At 39.3% G+C, this 11,481-nt stretch overlaps 1 protein-coding gene across 2 annotated transcripts in view; it reads right to left on the bottom strand.

Annotated features, from left to right (window-relative positions):
- Positions 1-3,464: 3,464 nt before the first annotated feature.
- LOC144501409 (TATA-binding protein-associated factor 2N-like) overlaps positions 3,465-11,481 on the bottom strand; it is a 30,198-nt gene continuing 22,181 nt past the window's right edge. For both annotated transcript variants that reach the window (XM_078225136.1, XM_078225135.1), the window contains exons 8-16: positions 9,674-9,708; positions 8,214-8,246; positions 7,530-7,636; positions 7,314-7,443; positions 6,321-6,407; positions 6,150-6,234; positions 5,905-5,978; positions 4,692-4,788; positions 3,465-3,630 (exon numbers count right to left, since the gene is read on the bottom strand). In XM_078225136.1, the coding sequence (XP_078081262.1) occupies positions 3,591-3,630; positions 4,692-4,788; positions 5,905-5,978; positions 6,150-6,234; positions 6,321-6,407; positions 7,314-7,443; positions 7,530-7,636; positions 8,214-8,246; positions 9,674-9,708 (688 nt within the window). In that variant the 3' untranslated portion in view covers positions 3,465-3,590. The remainder of the gene's footprint in view (positions 3,631-4,691; positions 4,789-5,904; positions 5,979-6,149; positions 6,235-6,320; positions 6,408-7,313; positions 7,444-7,529; positions 7,637-8,213; positions 8,247-9,673; positions 9,709-11,481) is intronic.

Below are 11,481 nucleotides of genomic sequence, written 5' to 3'. Positions count from 1 at the left end.
GGTACACTGGTCATGAAATATTAATGCAACTGTCCTTGGATGCATTTGTATACAAGTACGACATCAGTCTGCAAGTCAAAATAATGGCCACGCTCCCCAAGATGGCATGCATTTTCACTTGGCATTCAGAGCCTCAAGATTAGAGGTTCTGCTGATTAGCATGATAAAGCTAGCAACAACAAAAAGAATGGTAGGTATACTAATCTGGAGTTTCAGACAGATCCTTCTTTCTGGGCACTCAAGAGAATAGAAGACGACAAACATAATTATCCCATTCAAGCAGGGAAATCACTACTCATTGAGTTGGTCTATAAACACATGGCAAACTCATTCCAGAATATGTCATTGAACCAAAAATACATTTTTTTGGCATTTGTAAGGACACCATTATGGTATGATGTGGAGATGCTGGCGTTGGACTGGGGTAAACACAGTAAGAAGTCTCACAACACCAGGTTAAAGTCCAACAGATTTATTTGGTACCACAAGCCACTAGCTTTCGGAGCACTGCCCCTTCATCAGGCGAGTGGGATTTCAGTTCACAAACAGGGCACATAAAGACAAACTCAATTTAGAAAATAATGGTTGTAACGCGAATCTTCAAGTTCTCCAAGACAGCCTTCACGACGCACGACAACGCAGTCGCTGAGCAGAGACTGATAGCCAAGTTTCGCACACGAGGAAGGCCTCAACGGGATCTTGGATTCATGTCACACGATCTGTAACCTTGCCTGGGCTTGCAAAATCTCACTTAACTGTCCTGGCTGGAGACAATGCACATCTCTAACCTGTGCTTAACCCTCCACTCACATTGTCTGTACTTTTAAGACTTGATTACCTGTAAAGACTCGCATTCCAACCATTATTTTGTAAATTGAGTTTGTGTCTTTATATGCCGTTTGTGAACTGAAATCCCACTCACCTGATGAAGGAGCAGCACTTCGAAAGCTAGTGGTTTGTGCTACCAAATAAACCCGAGAGACTTCTTACACCATTATGGTACACAGGCACTTTGATACTTTGAAGTATTTTGACTGGATAAGTCTATTTGGCAAATCTGTTAAATTAATAGAGACGGTAATCAGTCACTGATTTAATTTCAATCACCCCATTGTCACGGGCAGCTGTATACGGTCCTCTGATAATTTGCTTGAAGTCTCAAAATTCACTCGATTTGACTAAATTAATCATGGCCTCTATTTATCCAAAAGGCCTCAGGCAGCCTGAACATTTGGACGAGGTTTCTTTTCATATATTTCCACTTTCAGCTTTTGAACTTTCCACAATCTAAACCTGATAGACCTGTGAATCTGAAAGTAGCCACAAAAACAGACAACGAACACAGGCACTAAGGTTACAAGTGCAGAATTGATTATAGCGGCTAGAAATAAATAACAAGATCAAATGCTAGAGATAGTAATGGTGTAACAAGTCAGCTGAAATCCAAAAGGCAATCAACAAATAAAGGGCAAGAGGACGATATGGAATGGAAACATATTCTGTTGCGATGGGAACTGTAATAAAAAGCTGTTCAAGTGATATAAAAAGAGAAGACCATGGCTTCAGCATGTTGAATGCTGCAGTATCCTAGTTGTTATATAACTGGTCCAATAATAAGTATAAATCCAATGGCAAATTATGAAATTTAGTTCTGCTTATTTTCGGCAAGCATAAAAGCTACTGGTGTATTAATGTTTTTCATTGAAAGCAAGACAAAGCAGCATTTACAATATTTTTAACACTTAATAAACCAATGCAGTTTTTCTCCAAATGCAAAGATGTTTCCAAACATTATAAATTAAATTCCATTCCTGAACAATGGAAAATGGAAAGATGGTGTCGTGGCAATGTTACTGGGCTAGTAATCCAGAAGCCCAAACCAATAGGCAGGAAACATAGGTTCAATAAATAAAACCTGGAATTGAAAACTAATCTCAGTAATGGTGATCATGAAATTATCGACAATTATAGAATCCCTATAATGCAGAAGGCCACCATTTGGCACATCGAATGTGAATGGACAACAATCCCACCCAGGCGTTACCCCGTAACCCCACATATTTACCCCACCAATTCCCCTGCATCAACAGGCAATTTAGCATGGCCAATCCACCTAACCTGCTCATCTTTGGACTGTGGGAGGAAACTGGAGCACCCAGAGGACAACCACAGACATGGGGATAACATAAAAACTACAGTCACCTGAGGCCGGAATTGAAGCTGAGAGGTATCAGTGCTAACCACTGTGCCACCATGTCACTCCATTGTTGTGAAAACCCATCTGGTGCACTAATGTCCTTCAAAGAAGGAAATCTGCCATCCTTACCCAGTCTGGTCTACATGCAGCTAAACCCACAGCAACATGGTCTGCCCTCTGAAATGGCCTAGCCCCCGAGTTAAAGGGCAATTAAGGATGGACAACAAATGCTGGCCTTGCCAGTGACTAACTCCATAAAAACTACTTTACAAAAACTACCTTCAGTGGTAAAAAAAAAAGACAAGGAAATAGTAAATGGCTGTTTAAGAGGGTAAGCACATAACCCATTCCCAAAAAAGGGAGACTTTCCACATGGTAGCTACCACTGTACCTCAGGGATTACTTGGCAAGACCTAAGCATTGCTCAATTCCAAGCGATCCCAGCTTGACTTAAGTTAGCAAAATTTATCACCTCTACTGCAAAGCAGCAGCATGTTATGAACCATGCAACACTACCTGCGATGCAGCTGGACCCAAACATCAGCTGCCAAGATCAGTTTTAAAAATTCAGGTGGGGTCAGTTTAACAATATATTAAAAAGCTAAAGATTACCGGGGAAAGGCAAGAGGAGAGGGAAGAAATGGGACAAGCATGCTTTATCCCCAAATATAGCAAAACATTGGAGTTAAGTGGAAGCAGTTCCCTTATTCTTCTACAAGTCAGAATGTTAGCAAGTCATATGCGCATGTGAAATAAGGAACTATGTTCCCAAGTTAAGAGTTTACAGTACAGTGGGAAATGAAAGGCCAGGCTCCACCAAGGACATACTTTTAAGACTTCTGAAGTTTCACTGGGGTTACTTATAATGCAGGGTCAATTCACCTTGATTATTAAATCAATGATGCTTAAGTACATATGAAACTAGCAAATTCAAACGTTTTCATTAGCCAACACACTTATTGCTATAGGATATTAGAAGCCAAACCATTGGATACACACATTTTTATTGCAGATTTCAGATTAAGAGAAAAAAGCAACATGTTTCGTATCCATTGTTAAAACTCAAGACTAAACTTCAACTGAAAGTATTGCAGTCACATTTTTATACAATTTATGAATCCCTCTATACAGAAAGGGAAATATACCACCCGAAATGACACGGTAATGAACCACACAGTTGCATACAAGTGTACCGTTCACATGAAACAACCAGCTATGCCGATACTACTGACCCAACTAGGAGTAGTCAAAGACAAGTCACTGTACAGGCAATTTATTAAAAATTCATTTTAATCTTTGTCTTCAAATACATACTGTGAAAAAAGTACATTACATTGCATCAATGTTAAAGCACCACTAAAGCAAAAAAAAAACTTTTGTTCCCAGCATGCTTTCAGTAAGGCCTGTCACGTCGCTCTGATCTGTGATCACTTCTGAAATAAAAAACAAAAATAACATTTTCTCCACAATTAGATTTCACTAACAGTGCAACAACTTTTGCCAAAGGCCTGATTAGACAGCCAGGCTTATATGACTTTAGGTGGTGAAGTTTATCTGTCAAATGCCACAAATCAAAAGTTTGATGCAGATACAAACAGACAGGGTTCAATCATCCACCAATGAAGCAACATTTACAAACTCCAGAAATTAAAATAAAGCATCAGGAAAGAAATCAAAGGCTTCACATTGCTTAGACATCCCTGCATTAGATTAAGTATGGAGCTTGATTTCATGCAGTTGGGGGGAGGGGAAGAAAGAGGAGGAAACAGAGAGATTGGACACCGCAGGATAAACAAGGAGAGAGAGAGGATGACTTCGACCCTTCAACCTATCCCCAAGTGATTAGAAGTCCTAGCAGTGCCAGAACTCAGTGCCAGGCTGTGATTGTAAGGAGGCCCTGGGATGAAGAGCATGGAAGTAAAATGGGCACATTGGACTGGCAGCCCAGGGAGGGGGTTTGTAGGCGAGGTGAGGAGGAGTATCATTGGGATGGGGGTGTGCCCCCAATGCAGTCCCTGAAGGATATACCCCTCTTTCCTAGCTTTTAGGTAGCTTCCTTAAAAATAGAAGCCTGCCCACTCCAACCGTATTATGGTGTACACAATGTATTATCCCAGTTAATTCGCTTGGTCACAAGCTCAACTGCCAATTATTTATTTAAAATAAAAGGGTTGTCAATTTCAGCATCTGACCCTCCCTCCTACTGCATCTTGGGAGACAGCAGGAAAATGGTGGGATTGCCACCCGTCGTATTTTATGCACTTTATAAACACCTGGGGAGACTGCAAAATCCAGCCTTTTAAATTTATTAATATCGCAAGTAGGCTTACATTAACACTGGAATGAAGTTACTGTGAAAATCCTTATGGTTCCTTTCTTATTGCATCAAATTTTTACATTGCCATGGTTAAGCTTTTCCTAGTTGCATTCAAATAATGCACAATTGGTCTTTTTTCTTCTCCAAAAGATAACAAAGTTCTTTTTTAGTCCATACCTTCCTCCACCCATTTTTCCAGAACCATAACCACGATCTCCACCTCTGCCTCCACGGTATCCCCCTCGGCCTCTGAAACCACCTCTTCCATGATGTTCTAAGAAAACAGAAAGAACTCTTGTTTTAAAAGACTAAAGTTGAAGGAAGGCACCTGGAATAAACTGCAAGCCTCAATATTAAAAATTGAAGCATTCTAAAAGCTGAGCGCATTAATTTTAAACTCCAACTATTCTGCACTAATCTGTAAAATCCAGCCCTGGAAATTAGTTCAGCCACAGCTCAGTTGGTGGTACTTTTGATCCTAGAAATTCCAGGTTCAAGTCACAATGTAGGTCTTGAACACAAAATTCAAAGGCTGACACTCCAGTGCAGAACTAAACTCAGGTCCTATCTGCCTATGCAGATGGATGGCACTACTTTGAAGAGCAGCAGTGGAGTTATCCACAGTGTCCTGATCAATCCATTATCACAAAGACAAATGATCAGGTTATTCACAATCAATACAGTGCAGAACCCAACCATTCAGGTTTGCATTGACTCTCAGAAAGATCATTCCAAGTAGTCCTATTCCGTTGCCTCACCCCCATAACCTTGCACATTTTTTTCTGATAATCCAATTCTCTTTCGAATACCGAAATCAAACCTACCTCCACCACCCTCTCAGGTTTGTTCCAGATTCCAATGACCCACTGGGTGAAATATCCATTGTCATTCTCTCTCCCCTCCCCCCCCCATCCATTGTCATTCTCTCTCCCCCCCCCCCCATCCATTGTCATTCTCTCTTCCCCCCCCCCACCCTTCACATCACTTTTACTCTGCCAATTATTTTGAATCTGTGCCCTTTTGTTCTTGATGCTCCGGAGTGGGAACAGCTTCTATTTACGCTATCCATATCCCTTAGGATCGTGAATAACTTGATCAAGTTTCCATTCAGTTTTTTTCTCCTAGGAAAAAAAAGAGACCCAATCTATGCTCTTTATCCCTAATTTGTTGTGGACAGATTGGACACCACTTTTCCAAAATTAGAACAGCAGCTACATTTCAAAAAGCACTTGATTTGACTGAAAGCACTCGAGGCAAATACATGAAAAGCCTGATGTACATTTTCTTTAACATTAGCTTCATTGGTGTGGGTGTTCTGAAGAAAGAACAGGACAAGTAAAACAAAATGTAGATAAGAGGATAAAATATTGGTTTTGATTCCAATACAGACCACCACTGTCAGCTCTGGGAGTTTTGCACTGGTTGCATTCATTTCTCCACGCAAAGTTGACATTACCACATGTCCTAGAAAAAACAAAATTCACTGTTTACACTCAATGTGCCGATAACAATTTCAAGTATTACCTTGAATTAGTCTAGGTCATGAATTTTTTAAAATGCTAATTCATTGTTTTCAAACTTATGACCAAATCAACAATTGTGAATATTATGGAAAACATTTTTTTAATGACTTACGGATTTGGGCAAGTCCAATCATCACCTCTTGAACCACCACCACCACCTTGAAAACCACGACCACCATGTCCCCTGCCCATCTGACCTACAAAGGAAAAAGGTACCCCATAAGTCACATTTCAAAGTTAAAATAAAAATCCCAATTTCTGCCAAATAGAAATATTTATATACCTCCACGACCACCTCTACCACCTCGTACGAACTCGGATCGCCTTGTTGCAAAGGAAACTTTTATTATGTTTCCATGGAAATCCTTTCCTAAAAGGAATACATTATTAGTCACTTCAGCAGGGGCAATGAATTCAAGGTTAAGCAAAATCTACATAAAGCAAAGTGGACATTTCCCTGGTTACACTTGTCAGGACTACAGTGCTAAATCACATGCAAGATTTACAAATCTCTCATCAGTATGCAATGTCCATGTTTATAACATCAATGGCATCCTTCTGGCTATGAAGGTGCTGCCATTTATGAAATGTCTATATATTGCTCCCAAACAGAGGGAACAGGGAGGGTGAAAAGATATGTGAAAAGATAAGATATTATTGCAACAGAAGCAGGATAAAGCAGTACTTTAAAGCAACCTTTTGTTAATGCAAAGTCTTTGAGTTTATAATCAATTTGCACAATACTTCCCATTATGAATCATTATAATCAGGGGAGAGGAGTCTTCCATCTTCTAGTGAATGGCTACAGACTGTCAAGCTGTTGCCTGCTTTAGCTCTGCTACTTCAGTTCTGTCATTGGGGTACTTTTAAGAGTTAATTTTGGCTCAGTTAAAGTCACATCGTTAAGAGTTCAAACTCCCCTGCAGGGCTTTAGCACAATCTAGGTCGACAATCAACAGTGCCATGGAGGGAGGGATATTAGAATATTAGAAGTGCCATCTTGGCGACTTTAAAAGCTACAAGGCTGGTCAGGTAGACTGAAGAAACTTGTAGCATTATTTGAAGAGAAGGGAATTTGCCCATTCTACAGAACATCACTTCTTTCATTTGTTGTTTTTGTGAACAACTTGCACAATTGGCTAGTTGCCTCCATAATAGAAACATTTAGAGAAAAAGTGCTCTTTAAATTTGATGCCATTTCACGCTTAATGTACAGGCCACTACCACAAATATTGGCCTGTCAGTGAAATATAAATTCAATTTAAAAGAATCTTACCATCAAACCAATCAATTGCTGCTTTTGCTGATGGTGGGTCATCAAAAGACACTGTTGCTTCACCCTTCAGTTTGCCTGTAACTTTGTCAGTATAGAGGTTGATCATGGCATTTCCAGTTTTCTTATTAATCTATGAATGAAATGAAGCTCAGTAAGACAAATGGTTGGCAATCCACATCCTTCCCCAGATGTATGTAAAAACGACTACGCACAAACCTTAATTACACCAATCTGTTTAAAGAAATCAGCAACTTGTTCAGTTGTCACATCATCTCCAAGACCCTGAACAAAAATGGTGTTGTTATCAGAATTGTCGTCAGAAGCTGTGGATAAAAAGGACATATTTTATTGGCTTGTGAGTCTTCCTTGTAGACGCGAGTCACATTATTAATATAAAGCTCCAGAGCTAGATTATTAAAGACATTCTGAAAATACAAGGACGTTATTTCCCTGTGATGCACAATTTCAACTCAATAAGTACCAAATCTGAATCAATTGATTAAGGATGCTCAGAACACCAGGCTGACATGAAACTGGTGATGATAAAATCATGCAAGTAGAGAAATAATGCTCCCAGGACATGGCAAAAATGGTGCATTTCCAGAATCAGGTTCCTAGGATGAAAAATACTATATTAAAAGTCCAAAAGGTCAGCAGAGAACAAGAAACACACCAGGCAGTACCAATACATAGGCTGATTATCAAGTTTATGCTTGCAGTCAACAGGGTATGTCATTTAAAATAAACTAGTTTAAAGTTAGTGAACAAGTAAGCCACTCAATTGATTCAGGTGCATTCAAATACTGCAGATATCCAGTTAATAACTAATTGCAGCATGTTTTTTAAAAACAGAAAAGTCATGAGATATCATTAGTCTGTAGAATATTGAAGTTTGCCTACCAGGATTAGGCCCCTGTCCACGATCTCTTGAACCTGCAGAGAAGAAAGGACAGGGCTCTAAAACTAGTTTTTAAAGTGATTTAATTAAGCAAGGCAAAGTTGCACACTTGCACTACATTAAGTAGGAACATTCATTCAAACAGAACCATAACAATGTTTTCAGTTTCTTTGGGTGCAACACTATCCAGAAATAGCAACCATTGAACTTACTCTCCTTTACTTTTAGCCCAGAATTGACCTGCATACTGGTTTTCACATCAAGAATGTGTACTGCTTCATACCATCACACTGATTGTGTCCCAACAGTTCTCTCCTCTTAGATGTTTTGCGTGAACAGGATTTGTTTTGCTATATGCATTGACTGACATTAAGAAAGCTTCTGAAACTGATGTTTTCATGCCTAAATACAACACCCAATTGTCCTAGTTAGACTTTATGGCAGGCGAGCATCAGTACACAAAACCTTAACTGATTGATCATTTACAGATGGGACAATTTAATACATAATTTTAGGTATGCAATTTATGCCCAAGGCATAAATTGCATACCTAAACATCTTTACAATGTTTGAGAACAGTTTCTGTCTTGATGCCATTGGTCTAGGAAGAGTCATTGCTGATAATTCTTACAGAAAACAACCTGTTAAGCTAGATAGGTTGAATTACAATAATACCAGGCCCAAATACTTTGTTTGGATAATGCCACTCAGCCAGCTCCTATATGTCATTACCGTCTTGCTTTGTAAAAGAATCTCAGCACTCACTGAATCTGCTTACTTAACTGACTTAAATTTTTTTAGATAAAGAGGTTCCACAATACAACCACACTCTTACCAATGTAGTCAGACAAAAAGAAAAAATATTTTCTTCATACATTTGATGGAGGATTTGTCCTAATTTTTTCTGCCCAAAAATAAACTGAGCACTCGAGTCGCTACTCCGATAACTTTAGTGAAGACAAATGATTGCCCATTTTGTGATGGGGTCCATTGCCTCATTTTTTAATGCACAGCCCCATCAAATATGTTGCACAATACCTTAAAAAAGGGGATAACTTGAGCAACCTGTACAAGACTTTCCAGGTTGCTACATGACTGCGTGCACCCCCAACTTGAGAGGGAACATTGATGAGGACTGGAACATCAAGTCCATAACACATTTTCCAGTTTAGGTTTTGTATTTTTAGTACTAAACCTTGAAAGGTTGCTTTTTGCCTCATTTTCTCCATCCAACATTCCATTTTTCCCCTCACCTCAGCCCCAAACTTAGGAACAAGTCTCAACATTGCTGTTGACAGAAAATTCTGAACCCTTGGCCAAATGCATGCTTTATTTCCAGACTGAATAAGCTCTCAGCAGTATACGCTGAGTGCCCTCACTCAAAGTTACGAAGAAATGGTGGCTTTACGTCACAGATGTCATACAGAATTTCACTGAAACAGTTCCAATACTCTGAACTTACCACCAAAATTATTGAAGCCACCACGGTCACCACCACTGCAGAGGAAAAAAATTGAAGAAATGACGCTTTCCTCATGCCAGTTACAGGTTGAAACCAAAAGGCTTTAGCTTGACTTGATCCAAGGTATTGAATGTTTTGACACCATTACTGCCACATGCTAGTTTACTATTGATGACATAACCAGGATATTCACAAACCTCAAAGAGAGTTTGCAAATAACTTAAACAGCAGCAAAGCTCTTTACTTCAAAAATGATCAGGATGGAAAATGTTAGTGTCTAGTGTTGGTGGAAGTGCAATTGTGTTTCAAAATTTGAGTGCTACTGGAGTACACCTGCCATTTAGCCTTTAGGTGAAAGCTTCAATTTATTTTAAAAATTGGCCAGTAGACTTTCGACTTGTTTGCTTTCAATAACGCCAAAGCTACTCAAAAAGCTTTTTGTAATTTTATGAAATTTTGCAGCTTCAGAAACCACAGGTGTGTGCAATGCATGAGCTTCAGTTAAGAAGAGGTCGAGAAGTGTACTAGTTCATTCACTCTGAAACCTGTGGCACACAAAATGTAGAGCAAAGTTAACACAAAACAAGTTTAATCATCTTACTTCAAAAGATTTATATAACTAACCACATGTACTTAGGTTCAAGGTGAGAAGTTATAGAAGTAGGCATGGTCAATAGTATAAGTAGGTGTGGGGTGCCTTTAAGTCCTAGAACTTCCATTCAAAGTTTGGGTTCAAAAGCTTCACTAATTGTGCCAGAACTCATACTAATCACAAACTGAAGTGGTATGTCAAGTGTCCAAGTTAACAAGGTATATTTATTTTGATAAAATGTGGTATGATGTGGTCTCAATGCTTTAATTAAAATAAAACCCGAATGCATATTCAGGGGCACATTCAAAACCAGAGGGGGAAAGAAAACAGGAATACAGAACCCAGTACTGGTGAGCATCATGCTCAGTGTAACATTAAAAAGTGAACACTTTACTTGCCCTCTTACTTTACCACAAGCTTCTACACAAAAAGAAAAATCAGCCTATCCTAAAGATGTGACAGCATCGTCCTCAGCCAAGTCAGCAAAACGCGTAGAAATATTAAAGCAACCTTCCCCAAGCCAATTCCGTTGCAGCCCCAAAACATTAATACAGAAACAGTTTTATATGTTTAGTACTTGTTTTTGGCTAACTTCTAAGGTAACACATCCCCAGCACTATAGACAGGTTCAACAGTTGTCTAATGGCAAGATCAAGGACTGCAACAGTGTGTTGCTTGGGGATTACTCCTGGAAGAACGGTGACCAATTTCACTTGCATTATGAATCCTTGGTTAATTCACTTGTTCCCGTTCATGATCAAGAAAGATAATAATTACAAAAACTCCTTTTTGCAGTGTTTCCCAACCAAGGAGACCACAAAAGAGGTTACAGAATGGATGATTTTAAGGCTTGTGGTGATGGTTTGTGATGAGGTTGATAGACAGGGTTGTGCGATCATGTGGTTAATGGGTAGAGCTAGGTATGTAGCAGAGAAAAACAGCTTTCAGTTCTGGTTTGGGTTTGCTTGGAGACAAAGGTCAGCGAGCTGCTTTGGAGCCCAAAATCTCTCTCTGGGGGCTTCAAGATTGACTACAGTCCTTATAGCAGGTGTATTTTGTGGTTGCTGACTGTGTTTAACATGGAGTTAAGTCTGTGGGAAAGAGTGTTGCTTGACTGGGACTAAGACAGTGATGGAAATTAAAGTTGTTTCCTTTCATTCTTTAACTATTGTTCAACTGTTAAGCGTTAAGGAGCTTCACTTGCTACAGTTATACT

The sequence above is a fragment of the Mustelus asterias genome, chromosome 12 (genome assembly GCF_964213995.1).
Source record: "Mustelus asterias chromosome 12, sMusAst1.hap1.1, whole genome shotgun sequence".
Taxonomy (NCBI): Eukaryota; Metazoa; Chordata; class Chondrichthyes; order Carcharhiniformes; family Triakidae; genus Mustelus; species Mustelus asterias.
The sequence above is the reverse complement of the archived record's forward strand: the minus strand, read 5'-3'. Positions and strand labels throughout refer to the sequence as shown.